This window comes from Rhinopithecus bieti, unplaced genomic scaffold (assembly GCF_001698545.2).
Source record: "Rhinopithecus bieti isolate Rb0 unplaced genomic scaffold, ASM169854v2 scaffold_4911, whole genome shotgun sequence".
NCBI lineage: Eukaryota > Metazoa > Chordata > Mammalia > Primates > Cercopithecidae > Rhinopithecus > Rhinopithecus bieti.
In genome coordinates this window covers 3,999-19,445 of record NW_016804526.1, presented here as the reverse complement: position 1 = coordinate 19,445, position 15,447 = coordinate 3,999, and the positions used below count along the sequence as shown (strand labels likewise).

General features: G+C 43.1%; 1 protein-coding gene across 1 annotated transcript in view; it reads right to left on the bottom strand.

Moving 5' to 3' along the window:
• The window catches only part of CPLANE1 (ciliogenesis and planar polarity effector complex subunit 1), a 155,968-nt gene extending 140,875 nt beyond the window's left edge, over window positions 1-15,093 (bottom strand). Inside the window, 11 exon segments of the mRNA XM_017868905.1 lie at window positions 3,585-3,688; window positions 4,413-4,569; window positions 7,948-8,054; window positions 9,001-9,241; window positions 9,860-9,864; window positions 10,200-10,238; window positions 10,240-10,316; window positions 10,434-10,523; window positions 10,526-10,571; window positions 12,717-12,844; window positions 15,000-15,093. Coding sequence (XP_017724394.1) covers window positions 3,585-3,688; window positions 4,413-4,569; window positions 7,948-8,054; window positions 9,001-9,241; window positions 9,860-9,864; window positions 10,200-10,238; window positions 10,240-10,316; window positions 10,434-10,523; window positions 10,526-10,571; window positions 12,717-12,797 — 947 coding nt within the window. The 5' untranslated portion in view covers window positions 12,798-12,844; window positions 15,000-15,093.
• Window positions 15,094-15,447: the final 354 nt, after the last annotated feature.

The window sequence follows — 15,447 nt, the reverse complement described above, 5'->3', positions numbered from 1 at the left end:
TTTTTTTTTTTTTTTTTGGCGACAGAGTCCCGCTCTGTCACCCAGGCTGGAAAGCAGTGGTGCGATTTCAGCTCACTGCAACCTCTGCCTCCTGGGTTCAAGCAATTCTCCTGCCTCAGCCTCCTGAGTAGCTGGGATTACAGGCGCCTGCCACCACGCCAGCTAATTTTTGTATTTTTACTAGAGACGGGGTTTCACCATGTTGGTCAGGCTGGTCTTGAACTCCTGAACTCATGATCCGCCCACCTCTCCTCCCAAAGTGCTGGGATTATAGGCGTGAGCCACTGCCCCCAGGATTTTTTTTTTTTTTTTTTTTTTTTTGAGACAGAGTTTCACTCTTGTTGCCCAGGCTGGAGTACAATGGTGCAATCTCTCGGCTCACCACAACCTCCACCTCCTGGGTTCAAGCGATTCTCTTGCCTCAGCCTCCCGAGTAGCTGGGATTACAGGCATGTGCCACCACGCCCAGCTAATTTTACAAAATCCAGGTTAGTAGAGACAGGATTTCTCCATGTTGGTCAGGGTCTCCAACTCCTCAGGTAATCCACCCACCTCAGCCTCCCAAAGTGCTGGGATTACAGGCGTGCGCCACCATGCCCAGCCTACTAATTTCAAACTATACTGCAAGGCTATAGTAGCCAAAAGAGCATGGTACTGGTATAAAAACAGCACACAGATAAATGTAACAGAATACAGAACCCAGAAACAAAGCCACATTCCTACAACCAACTGATCTTCAGCAAAGTCGATAAAAATATACACTGGGGAAAGGACACCCTATTCAATAAAAATAGTGCTGGGAAAATTGGATAGATGTGCAGAAGAATGAAACTGGACCCATACTTCTCATCATATACAAAAATTAACTCAAGATGGATTAAAGACCTAAACATAAGGCCTGAAACTATAAAAATCCTAGAAGAAAACCTAGGAAAACCCTTCTGGACATTGGGCTAGGCAAAGAATTTAAGGCCACATCCTCACACGCAAATACAACAAAATAGACAAATGAGAATTAATTAACTTAAAAAGCTTCTGCACAGCAAAAGACACAATTGAAGTAAAAAGACAACCTACAGAATGGGAGAAAATATTTGCAAACTATGCATCTGACAAAGGGCTAATATCTAGGATCTATGAAAAACTAAGACAACTCAACAAGCAAAAAAAAAAAAAAAAAACAACCTCATTAAAAACTGGGCAAACGGCATGAACAGACATTTCTCAAAAGACATACAACCAGCCAACAAACATATGAAAAAATGCTCAACATCACTAATCATCAGAGAAATGCAAATTAAAACCACAATGAGATAACATACCAGTCAGAATGTCTATTACTAAAAAGTCAAAAAACAACATGTTGGCAAGTATGCAGAGGAAAGGGAACATGGGAACATGTTTCTCATAGGAACACGAGAAAAGGGAACAAACAAGATTGGTGGGAATGTAAATTAGTATAATCATTGTGCTACAGACATTTCTCAAAGAACCAAAATACGAACTACCATTCAATCCAGTAATCCCACTACTGGGTATATAACCAAAGGGAAAGAAATCATTGTATCAAAAAGGTACTTGCACTCATATATTTATCACATTACTATTCACAATAGCAAAGATAGGGAATCAACAAAACCATCTAACAACAGAGGATTTTTAGTAGAGATGGGGTCTCATCGTGTTAGCCAGGATGGTCTCGATCTCCTGACCTCGTGATCCAGCCACCTCAGCCTCCCAAAGTGGTGGGATTACAGGTGTGAGCCACCACGCCCAGCATCAAATACTACATATTATAACTTATAAGTGGGGACTAAACAATGGGTCCACATGGACATACAGAGTAGAATAATAGACACTGGAGACTACAAATGACGGGAGGGGAGTGAGGGTTGAAAAATTACCTATTGGGTACAATGTTCACTATTAACACTAAAAGCCCAGACCTCACCACTACACAACATGTACATGTAAGAAATATGCACCTGAGGCCGGGCGCGGTGGCTCACGCCTATAATCCCAGCACTTTCAGAGGCCAAGGCAGGTGGATCACAAGGTCAAGAGATCAAGACCATCCTGGCTAAAACGGTGAGACCCCGTCTCTACTAAAAAAATACAAAAAAATTATCTGGGCATGGTGGCGGGAGCCTTTAGTCCCAGCTACTGGGGAGGCTGAGGCAGGAGAATGGCATGAACCCAGGAGGCAGAGCTTGCAGTGAGCCAAGATCATGCCACTGCACTACAGCCTGGGTGACAGAGCGAGACTCCATCTCAAAAAAAAAAAGAAAAGAAAAGAAATACGCACCTGTACCCATTAAATAAATTTTTAAAAAATTTTTTTAATTTTTAAAGACTATAAACCCCCCCAGGCTCCCTGATTAAATAATGGTCTTTCCAAACAAGCCTTTTTCATTTCAGCCTCTCCAATTCATCCCAACATTTCTCTACTTACTCATGATTAAATTTCTCCCAGGAAGACACAAAAATAAATGAAAGAGAAAAGAAAGTATGTTATCTACTACCCCACCAGACCCTTCCTTAAAGTATTTAAGGCATTCCTTATATAAAGCAACTTTTAGGCTGGGCATGATGGCTCAGGCCTGTAATCCCAGCACTTTAGCAGGCCAAGGTGGGAGGATCACTTAAGGCCAGGAGCTCAAGACCAGCATGGTCAACATAGCAAGACCCTGTCTCTACAAAAAACTTTAAAAAGTTAGCCACATACAATGACACACACCTGTAGTCCCAGCTACTCAGAAGGCTGAGGAAGAAAGGACTGCCTGAGCCCAGGAATTCAATGCTGCAGCGAGCTATGATCACACCACTACACTCCAGCTTGGGCAATAAGTAAGACCCCATCTTTTTTTTCTTTTTTTCTTCTTTTTTTTTTGAGACAGTCTCCCTCTGTCATCCAGGCTGGAGAGCAGTAGTGCAATCTCAGCTCACTGCAATCTCCGCCTCCTGGGTTCAAGCCATTCTCGTGCCTCAGCCTCCCAAGTAGCTGGGACTACAGGTGCATGCCCCCACACCTGGCTAATTTTTTTTTGTATTTTTTTTAGTAGAGATGGGGTTTCACCATTTTGGCCAGGCTGGTCTTGAACTCCTGACCTCAGGTGATCCACCCACCTCAGCCTCCCAAAGTGTTGTGATTACAGGTATGAGCCACCACGCCCAGCCTCGGCCTCCCAAAGTGCTATGATTACAGGCATGAGCTACTGTGCCCAGTCTTTTTTTTTTTCTTTGAGATAGGGTCTTGCTCTGTTGCTCAGACTCAGACCGGAGTGCAGTGGTGAGATCATAGTTCACTGCAGCCTCTATCACCCAGGCTCAGGTGACACCCTCTATCTCAGCCTCCCAAGTAGCTGGGACTACAGGTGTCCACTACCATGCTCGGCTAATTTCTTTCTATTTTTCAGTAGAGGCGAGGTCTCATTATGTTGCCCAAGCTGGTCTCAAACCCCTGAGCTCAAGTGATCCTCCCACCTTGGTTTCCCAAAGTGCTAGAATTAAAGGAGTGAGCTATCACACCTGACAGAGACCCATCTCTTTTAAAAGAAAAAAAAGACAGACAAAAGAGTTCTTACCTAATAAGTGCAGCTGGAACCACGCGACTCTTGCTACTACATCCTTTAAGACTACCACAGAGAGTAACAAAATTCAGTGTGTTTATAAATAATACCTGAGTTGCCTAGAAAGGAAAAAAAAGACAAGAAAACTATTAAAATTATTTTACTGTAACCATCACTTATAATTCTGGCGACATAGAGATCTATTACTATATTAATAAACTATCTAGGGAGAATTTCTCAACTGGCAAGGCAATATTGACCCGTGGTAGCCTTTGCTCTTTTATGTTCCACCTTAAGAACATTAGTTACCACAGTGCTCTTTTTTCCTCTTTTTCCCTTATTCTTTTTTCATTTCTGAAAGCCAAGTTTTGAAAGTTACAGCATCTAATTTAAAGAACTTTACCAATCCACAATGTTAAGTTGGATTAAACACCACCAACTTAAAGAATATAAAGTAGGCTGGGCACACTGGCTCACACCTGTAATCCCAGCAGTTTGGGAGGCTGAGGTGGGAGAATTGCTCGAGCTCAGGAATTCAAGACCAGCCTGGGCAATATGGCAAAACCTCATCTCTACCAAAAAAATACAAAAATTAGCCAGCCATGGTGGTATAAGCCTGTGGCCCCAGCTACTTGGAAGGCTAAGGTGAGAGGATCACTTCAGCCTGGGAGGTCGAGGCTGCAGCAAGCCATGATCACACCACTGTACTCCCGCCTAGGCAACAGATGGAGACTCTGTCTTTAAAAAAAAGGCTATAAAGGAGTATTTAGAAAAAGAAAAATCTCAAAACTCGAATAAACTCCTTCTTTTATAGATTACTTTCTAAGACAGATATTTACTGACCTTGGGGTCTTTCTGATTAAGAGTTACTGCCAGGGTAAGGCCATCTCTTGAAAAGGCAGAAATTAGAGCTCCTCTTGACTTTACTGATTCACATTTAGGAATTAGACTGCAGAGATGACAGTCTTGTTGAGCCCAATGAACATGGTATGGCAATGATCTAAAAAAAAATGAAATAATTGAAAACAAAATGTATAGTAACTTTTAAATTTATATATAGTTCATTACAAAAATTAAAGGATCCATCCAAATTCCTACATGTGCACATGTACTTAGGGAATATTTTAGAGACTATGTTAATCCATTGTGTTGCTGTAAAGGAATGCCTGAGACTGAGTAATTTACAAAGAAAAGGGGTTGGCTGGGCGCGGTAGCTCACAACTGTAATCCCAGCACTTTGGGTGGTGGAGACAGGTGGATCACTTGAAGCCAGGAGTCTGAGACCAGCCTGGCCAACATGGTGAAACCCTGCCTCTGCTAAAAACACAAAATTAGCTGGGCATGGTGGCATGCACCTGTAATCCAAGCTATTCAGGAGGCTGAGGCAGGAGAACTGCTTGAACCTGGGAAGTGGAGGTTGCAGTGAGCCAAGATCGTGCCACTGCACTCCAGCCTGGGCGACAGAGTGAGACTCCATATCAAAAAAAAAAAAAAAAGAAACAAAGAAAGAAAATGGGTTTATTCGGGCTCACGGTTCTCCAAACTGTGCAAACATGGCTTAGGCATCTCCTCGGATTCTTGTGAGGGCTTCAGGAAGCTTATAACCATGGCAGAAAGGAAAGAGGGAGAAGCATTTTCCCAAGAGAGGGAGTACGGGAAAGAAGGAGGAGATTCCAGGCTCTTTTAAACAACCAGATCTCCAGTGAACTCAGAGCAAGAACTCATTACTGTTAAGCAGAACACCAAGCCATTCATAAGGGATCTGCCCCCTTGACCCCAACATCTCCCACCAGGCCCCACCTCCAACATTGCAACATTAAGGATTATTTTCAACATGAGATTTGGAGGGGATGAACATCCAAACTATATCAGAGATCTTTCAGAAGTCTGTGCACAAAAGAACAGCTGCAGATTAGCTAAATAAATTGAATATCAGAGTTCTGTTAGTAGAGCCATGTTTTTATATGCATCCCCAAATATATTATACCTGCTTCCACTAAAAGTTTGGATAAACATATTTCAACATAATACCAAACATTTTACAGGAATTTAAAAGTAGGTCAGGAGTTCGAGACCAGCCTGGCCAATATGGTGAAACCCCATATCTACTAAAAACATAAAAATTAGCCAGGCATGGGGGTGCACACCTATAGTCTCAGCCACTTGGGAGGCTGAGGCAGAAGAATCACTTGAACCTGGGAGGCAGAGGTTGCACTGAGGCAAGATTGCGCCACTGCACTCCAGCCTGGGCAACACAGCAAGACTCTGTCTAAAAAAAATAATAAAATAAAAAAAAAAAAAGTAGAGAAGGCCAGGCATGGTGGCTAATGCCTGTAATCCCAGCACTTTGGGAGGCCAAGTCGGGCAGATCATTTGAGGTCAGGAGTTTGAGACCAGCCTGGCCAACAAGGTGAAACCATGTCTTTACTAAAAATACAAAAATTAGTTGGGCATGGTAGTGTGAGCCTGTAGTCCCCATTACTCCGCAGGCTGAGGCAGGAGAATTGCTTGAACCTAGAGGGCAGAAGTTGTAGTGAGCTGAGATCACACCACTGCACTCCAGTCTGGGTGACAGAGCAAGACTCTGCCTCAAAAAAACAAATAAACAAAAAAAACAGAAACAAAAATACAAAAAATTAGCTGGGCGTGGTGGTGCATGCCCATCATCCTAGCTACTCAGGAGGCTGAGACAGGAGAATTGCTTGAACCTGGGAGGCAGAAGTTGCAGTGAGCCAACATTGCACCACCACACTCCAACCAAGGAGACAGAGCAAAAAGACTCTGTTTCAAAAATAGATAGACAGATAGATAGATAGATAGATAGATAGATAGATAGATAGACAGACAGACAGACAGAAAAGGGAAACTTCTGGGATAGTATCAATGTTCTACAATTGATCCAAGTGATATATATATTTATATTTCAAATAGGTGTATATATTTCTAAGTCTATCTAGTTGTACACTTAAGATTTGTTCATCTTATTTTATTTATTTATTTATTTTCCAGACAGGGTCTCACTCTGTCACCCAGGCTGGAGTGCAGTGGCACGATTTCAACTCACGGCAACCTGGACCTCCCGGGCTCCAGTGATCCTCCCACCTCAGCCTACCAAGCAGCTGGGACTATAGGTATGCGCCACTATGCTCAGCTAATTTTTTTTATATTTTTTGTAGAGATAGGATTTTGCTATGTTGTCCAGGCTGGTCTTGAACTCCTGGGCTCAAGCGATCCTCCTGCCTCAGCCTCCCAGAGTGCTACAATTACAGGCACCCGCCACCACATTCAGCCAAGATTTGTTCATTTTACTTCACGTAAGTTATATCTTAATGTAAAATATAAAATAAAACAAACAGAAAATAAAATAAACATCACACCGTTTTACTCAATCTTACTTAGGCATTGTAAGAAAATAATGCATATTTTCAGCCAGGTGACGTGGCTCACGCCTGTAATCCCAGCACTTTGGGAGGCCAAGGCAGGTGGATCACAAGGTCAGGAGTTCAAGACCAGCCTAACCAACATGGTGAAACCCTGTCCCTACTAAAAATACAAAAAGTTAGCGGGATATAGTGGTGGGCACCTGTAGTCCCAGCTACTTGGGAGGCTAAGGCAGGAGAATCGCTTGAACCCGAGAGGCGGAGGTTACAGTGAGCCGAGATCGCACCATTGTACTCCAGCCTGGGCGACAGAGTGAGACTCCATCTCAAAAAAAAAAAAAAAAAAAGCATATTTTCTATTTTATTAGGCTTTTCAGAATAAAACTATTTTTAAATAAAATAACACTTAAGCATTTAAAAGGTATAATAGCAAATTAAACTAGTTACGCCTCTTTTAAATTTCAATTGAATTCTTTTCCAAAATAGTTACTCTTATAGTCTTAGACAAGTAAAACCATAGCTTGTCTTATCTTTTACAAGTTCTCAAAGAAGAGAAACAAGACAAAAACAAGATAAACTTTCTGGATTAAACATTTAGAAGTAAGAGAGGAAGAAATGATTTGCAAAGCCTCAGAAATCAAAACTCACAATAACATTTACAAATTTTATTACATGTATATGGATCAAAAGATAATATTGTTTAAAAAGGGATAGAAAACATGGGGCCAGGTATGATGGCTCATGCCTGTAATCCCAGCATTTTGGGAGGCCAAGGCAGGAGGATTGCTTGAGTCCAGGATTGCAAGACCTTGTCCGTTAAAAAAAAAAAAAAAAAATTAGCCAGGCATGGTGGCACACACCTGTAGACACAGGTACTCAGGAGGCTGAGCTATGATTGTGCCACTGCCTCCCCAGTCTGGGTGACAGAGCAAGACCCTGCCTCTAAAAGAAAAAAAAAATCAGTAAGGAAATAAGGAAGAAAAAAACATTTACCTCACCTTATAGATGTAAATACATTCTCATGCCACCGAATTGCTAGAAATGTTAACTTCAGGCATTCCCCAGAATAAAAAGCAAATGAACACAGGCAGCAGTCTCCAAATAACTGTAGATAAATTTAAGATACTTCAGTATAAAATTAATGTGAAAATAAATCAAGATACTAAACATATATCTATATATTCCTCGTCATAAACCAGTAAAAAATATTGAGATCTTGCTTATATTTTTAATTCTTAACATTAAGCTAAAGACTAAGTAATTTTTTTCTGAGCCAGAGGCAGGTCTCAAATATCAGGTTGTAGTTTACGCTCTTAAGGAAATATTGACATTTATTGTGACTATAACTGAAACTATTCTTATGTATTTATTTTTCTCTTTTTATACTTTTATACTATTTAAATTAGCGCACCACCCTGAGAATGGGGAGGGGGGACAATAAAACTTTAAAATGCAATTTCTAACAATAGTGGTTTGGATAATAAAATGCTGATCCATACATACAAAGAATACCAAGCAGCTATTTTAAATGTGTTTTGGCTTTTAAGTTCATGAATCTTTTATTTCCCAATTAAATGGCATATTTAGTATCAATTCTAGCTTGTTAATTTACCAAGCATATATATATATATATATTATATAGTTTTTTTTTTTTTTTTTGAGGACAGAGTTTCCCAACTCTTGTTGCCCAGGCTGGAGTGTAATGCATGATCTCGGCTCACTTGCAACCTCCACGCCTCCTGGGGCTCAAGCAGATTCTCCTGCCTCAGCCTCCCGAGTAGCTGGGATTACAGGTATGAGCCAACGCGCCGCTGGCATAACAGCTATATCTTTAAATCGAAGGAAGAGGAGAAAAGGAGGTTCTAAGTTAAAAACTTACCTGTTTAATAAACACTTTTTTAAAGATGTGCGACCAAGAATATAAAAATATCTTTTCCATATAAGATTGCACAATACTGTACGAAAATTTGATGGTGACTAAAAAATACAGTTATACCATTATGCACTCTGCTGATCTGGCTTCACAGATAAGAGTCTGGAGACTGATTTACCTCATTTTTTATAAAAACAGGCATTCACTACAGCCTTCTTTATTTTTATTCAATGGAAGGCAAGGGAACTTACTTCTTTCAGTATGACCTGGGGACCACCGACCCACCAGATGAAAGGCTCTTAGAAGATAAGATACTCTTTAATTCCAAATATTCCAAAGAAATATTGCATCCAGAAAGGTTGATGAGCAGAATTCTTTTCCCATTTCCAGGATACATACAATAAGGTCTCAAAGAGTTGCTAAAAAAAAAAATAACAAAAAACGGTAATTAAACCTCTGAGGAGTCAAATTCCCCGCCAAGAAAGTACATAATTTATGTATTCTTACAATAAAAAACTAAATTAAGGTTACCATTCAGGATGGCAAAACTAAGACACTAGCAAAAAATTAAAAATACAACCCAGGCACAGCAGCTCATGGCCTGTATAATCCCAGCACATTGGGAGGCTAAGGAGACGATCCGCCGAGCCCAAACAGGTCAAAGCTGCGAGCTATGATCATGCACTATACTTTCAGCCTAATGTGACAGAACAAGATCCTGCTCTAAAAAAGAAAAAGGTACAAAAAATAGCAATGTTTATCAAGTACTTATGTGGTATTAGAAACCTATATTGGCCGGCGCGTGGCTCAAGCCTGTAAATCCCAGCACTTTGGGAGGAGACGGGTGGGATCACGGGTCAGGAGATCGAGACCATCCTGGTCTACACGGGGTGAAACCCGGTCTCTACTAAAAAATACAAAAAAACTAGCCGGGCGAGATGGCGGGCGGCCTGTAGTCCCAAGCTACTCGAGAGGCTGGGCAGCGAGAACGGCGTAAACCCGGGAGGGCAGAGCTTGCAGTGAGCCGATCCCGCCACTGCACCTCCAGCGCTGGGCAACAGAGTGAGACTCCGTCTCAAAAAAAAAAAAACGAAAAAAAAAAAAAAAAAAAAAAAGAACTATTATTATCACAGAAAATTATTAGGGCATGCCAGCAAGTTTTCTTCTTCAAGTTGAATCTTCAGTAATCAGATATATAAACACGACCAAAAATACATATATATACACATACATGGAAAAGTATATACATACAGATACACATAATGCACAGTATACAGAAACCACATTTTCAAAGGACAATAACAGAAAAATGTTTCATGATGTCTCCTATTTTTCCTAGTTAAATGAATTTAAACAAATAAAAAAATTTCCACCGACTATAGCTTTGATCATTTCCTTAGGCTTTCAGTTATTGGGTCATAGTTTTCAAACAATCTTGATCTTTGTTCCCAAAGGAAAAGCTCTCCTTAGTTAGTACCCCAGCCAGCCAGGCATCTGTTTCCAAAATGAAATGCGAATACTTATAATCTAATATTTTCTGTTACATCACCCTACAGTATGTGCAGAACAATATCAGTTTTAGTCATTTGAAAATAATCAGTGCTACTTAACCCATTACTGGATTTGTTAGGACAAGAACATTCTTCAAGAAAGGCTGCAGACTGAGAATTTTCTTCTTTATCTTTCCTGATAGCAAATTATTTCATTTATGAATTCGTATCATCGCAAAAGAAAAACAGCTTCTTTTTCCTAAGAGAAGAAACATGGTGAAGGACGTCAATGAGGTGTTCCGATAGATGTAATTCAACTTACTGCCTAAATAAAATGTTATCCAGAAACCCAAAGCAACATTTAAGAAAGATTATCCATTTGACCACAAATTCATAAAATTAACATCCAGGCTAATACGCTTATTAGTAAACCTGAACATTTTGGAATTCTGTTTAATACTATCATTTAGAATTAATAGGCAAGGTGGAAACTAATAGTTGTATTTCAAATTTCTTTGAAGTTTAAAATTTTAGGAGTGTCTTCTAATTCTGCCAGCCAAAACTGGCTTATCTATTTTTTAATCTTTTTTGTTGTTTTTGCCCAGCCTGGAGTGCAGCAAGATATTTCAGGCATATCCCATTACTAATAAGCAGAGGAGAGTTTTGACCTGGTCCATTTCTGATCTGGACCAGTCACCTTCTTAGGCAACCTGGTGGTTACCCCAGCCCCTTGATCCCGGGAGGTCCTGCATATTGATACGGAATTTAGCGGCAGGACAACCTAAGTCGGTATGGCACATGCAGCCCAGAACTCCTGGGCTAAGCATCCTCTTGCCTTTACCTCCTGTGTAGCTGGACCACAGGTGCATTAACACTGCACCCGACTCTTCATCAATTTTAACAGCAGTATGGGCGGGCGTGGTTGCTCAAGCCTGTAATCCCAGCACTTTGGAAGTCTGAGGCAGGTGGATCATGAGGTCAGGAGGATCCAGGACCATCCTGGGCTAACACGGTGAAACCCCATCTCCACTAAAAGCAATACAAAAAAATTGTAGCCGGGCGTGGGGTGCGGGCAACCTGTACGTGCAGCTTACTCAGGAGGCTGAGGCAGGAGAATGGCGGAACCCAGGAGGCAGAGCTTGTAGGTGAGCCAAGATTGACCACTGTACCTCCAGCCTGGGCGACAGAGCAGAGGACTCGTGCCTCAAAAAAAAAAAAAAAAAAAACAAAAAACAAAAAACAACAACCCGAAAAAAAAAAAACAGTAGTATGAGCAAGTTATTTGGAAGAGAGTACTTAAGATTTAAAACTAGATAAATAGATATAGCTTCTGAAATTCATAAATCCATGACTCTGCTCATCTTTTAATATCTAGAAAAAGTAGGCTGTTTTGAATTAACTGTTTTCATATATTCTAAGGCAGTGATTTTCAAAGCATAACTGAGCCAGCAGCATCAGCAACACCTCAGAAGTGAGGAGTTCAAGACCAGCCTGACCAACATGGTGAAATCCCATCTCTACTAAAAATACAAAAATTAGCTGGGCATGGTGGCACACGTCTGTAATCCCGCTACGCGGGAGGCTGAGGCAGGCCAATCACTTAAACCTGGGAGGCTGAAGTTGCAGTGAGGCAAGAAGGTGCCATTGCACTCCAGCCTGGGCAGCAAAGCCAGACTCCATCTCAAAAAAAAAAAAAGAAAAATACAAAATACAAAATATCCAACCCTACTGCAGACCTAATTAACTGAAAACTTTGGGAGTGGGGCCCAGCAATCTGTGTTTTAACCAGCTCTCCAGATAATTCTGATACATTGTAAAGTTTGAGAACTCCTGTTCTAGGGGAGTTAGTGGTATAGTTTCTCAGAGGAAATGTAACACTTAATTTCAATGATCATTACAAATACAGTAGGGTTGCCTACTTTCCCTAAGTGGGGAATCTATGCCACATATTATGAATGGCATTCCTGGATTACTAACGTACTGTGGCCCATTTCTTCCATCCTAGTTCCAAGAACACTTCATAGCACAATCATGAAAACCACAATAGGAGGAAACACTCCACTAATTGTTCCGGTAAAGGAAAGCTCAGGACATTAAATTTTCCATTTTGATATATGATGCCATCTCAAACTTAAACTTGACTTAAACATAATATGAATAAGAAAGTTGAAGTAAAAATCTTCTAAAACCACTTAACATTCTGGAAAAGCTAATTTGCTCATTATTATAAAGACAAAACACACACAAAACCCTGTTCAGTGTGCAGGTAGGTGATCCTCCTGCAGATCCTCCTCCAGTAAATGATGTTTTATTTACTTAAGATCATAGAACACTCCTATATTACAGGCAAAACACACATGCAACATATATAAAACTGGTACTGCTTGAATAAAGAAAAACCTACCTTTCCCAACCAGGAGACACGTGGCCATGGTTTTTTCTGCTTAATACTTGTTGATGTCAAAATTTCTAATCTTATCTCCATGTTTGTTAAGATATCAATGACCAATTAAGTAAAACAGTCCCAAGATTCTGTAAACAATAATAGTAATAATCATAAATGACCCATAATATTCACTGGGTTTTTGTTTTTGTTTTTTTGGTTTTTTTGTTTTGAGACAGTTTCGCTCTGTTGCCCCAGCTGGAGTGCAGTGGTGCGATCTCAGCTCACTTGCAACCTCCACCTCCCGGGTTCAAGTGATGCTCCTGCATTAGCCTCCCGAGTAGCTGAGACTACAAGCGTGTGCCACCACTCCTGGCTAATTTTTTTGTTTGTTTGTTTGAGACGGAGTTTCGCTCTGTCGCCCAGGCTAAAGTGCAGTGACGCTATCTCGGCTCACTGCAAGCTCCGCCTCCCGGGTTCACGCCATTCTCCTGCCTCAGCCTACGGAGTAGGTGGGACTACCGGCGCCCGCCATTACGCCCGGCTAATTTTTTGTATTTTTAGTAGAGAGGGGGTTTCACCGTGTTAGCCAGGATGGTCTTCATCTCCTGACCTCGTGATCCACCCGTCTCGGCCTCCCAAAGTGCTGGGATTATAGGCGTGAGCCACCACGCCCGGCCACGTCTGGCTAATTTTTGTAATTTTTTTTTTTTTTAAGTAGAGATGGGGTTTCACCATGTTGACCAGGCTGGTTTCGAACTCCTGACCTCAAGTGATCCACCCACTCTGGCCTCCCAAAGTGCTGGGATAACAGGCATAATCTACTGCGTATGGACCACTGAAGATCTTAACTGAAAATTTTTCATAAAGTTTTGATTTATACTTTATTTCTGAGTTGGAGTTTTGCTCGTCGCCCAGGCTGGAGTGCTGTGGCGCAATCTCGGCTCACTGCAACGTCCGCCTCCCGGGTTCAAGTGATTCTCTTGCCTCAGCCTCCCGAGTTGCTGGGATTACAGGCATACAGCACCACACCAGGCTAATTTTTTTGTATTTTTAGTAGAAACGGGGTTTCACCATGTTGGCCAGGCTGGTCTCGAACCCCTGACCTTGGGTGATGCACCCGATTCAGCCTCCCAAAGTGCTGGGATTACAGGCATGATCCACTGTGCTCGGCCAAAATAGATGGGGTTTTTTTGTTTGTTTTTTAATAAAATAGCTTTAAAAGAAAAACTACTCTGAGACAGCACACAAAGATCTATCAAGATGCTAGCTATCAGCCAGCACGAAGGCCGAGATGGGAAGATCGCTTGAGGACAGGAGAGTTCCAGGCTTCAGTGAGCTGTGATTGTGCCTGTGAGAGCCACTGCACTCCAGCGTGGGCAACATAGCGAAGACTTCGGCTCAAAAATAAATAAATACAATTACAAATAAAATAAATTCTTTCAAAAGGGTTAACCAAATGCAAGAGGAACACCGGCATTAGAAAAGCATCATTTGCAGCTCCTAATGAAATAACAAATCCACTCAATAGTATCAGTGCTGCTAAAATTATTGAGTGAAAAAAGACTGGGAACTTTATGCACTGACATACCCCAAATCCATTAGTCAATCTTCTTTTTTTTTTTTTTTTTTTTTTTTGAGACGGAGTCTTGCTCTCTCGCCGGTGGAGTGCACGGCACCATCTGGTCCTGCAAGCTCCAATTCCTGGGTTCACGCCATTCTCTCTCCTGCCTCAGCCTCCCAAGTAGATGAGACTACAGGCGCTCGCCACCACGCCCGGATAATTTTTTGTATTTTTAGTAGAGACGGGGTTTCACCCTGTTAGCCAGGATGGTCTGGATCTCCTGACCTTGTGATCCGCCCGCCTCGGCCTCCCAAAGTGCTGGGATTACAGGAGTGAGCCAAAGCACCCAGCCCCATTAGTCAATCTTAAAGTTGCTAACAGTGAGGAAAATTGACATTCTATTCCTCCGGATCCTGCACAAGAGGCTGGGGGGCTGGGGTCCGGGGCCGAGGTATGGCCCAAGCCTGGCACCACCCACGCCGGCCGGGCGACCCCGCCCCCTTGGGGCTCCCGCGCTCCGTCAGCAAGCGACGCCGGGAGGCTGGGGTAGGCCCAGAGCGAGGACGGGCCCCGACTGGGTAGTGGGGATGTACCAGGGCCGGTGCGGCTGGAGACGGCCCGGGAGGGAGGTCGCGGACCTGCCCGACAGAAGGGTGGATGAGGGGATACCAAGGACGCCCGGGTCCGGGGAGCCTAAGAGGAGGCCAGGGTCGCGGGGTAAGGAATCCGCGGGCAGTTACCTCCGCCAGGGGCAGGGCCCGGCCGGTCCGACGCGGGAAGGCGCGACAAGGCAGACTGAGCGGCGTGGAGACGCCAGGCAGACGGCTGCGGGCCCTACTGCCTTCCCCGACGCGGGCCTGCGTCCTGGCGACGGCGGAGGGCGGGCAGGAGGCGCGGACGCTGCCACGGCGCCTGCTCGGAGCCGGCCGGGAACGCTGGCGGGCCTCCTCCGTCCTCCGCCCCTCCAGCCCTGCTCTCAGGCCCCCGCCCAGGCCCTCTAAGCTGGCAGCCGCGCCCGCCTCCGCGCTCCTGGCCCCTGCTGCCGCGCACTCCCCTCCTCAGCGGCCGCCCGGCCCCCTCAGTTCACTTCTCTTACGCGTTCCTCGGACGCTCCTCGTTTGAGCTCACAGGCATTGGGCGGGGCTTCGCGGGGGAGTCGCTTAATAACCGACCAACACGGAACTCAAG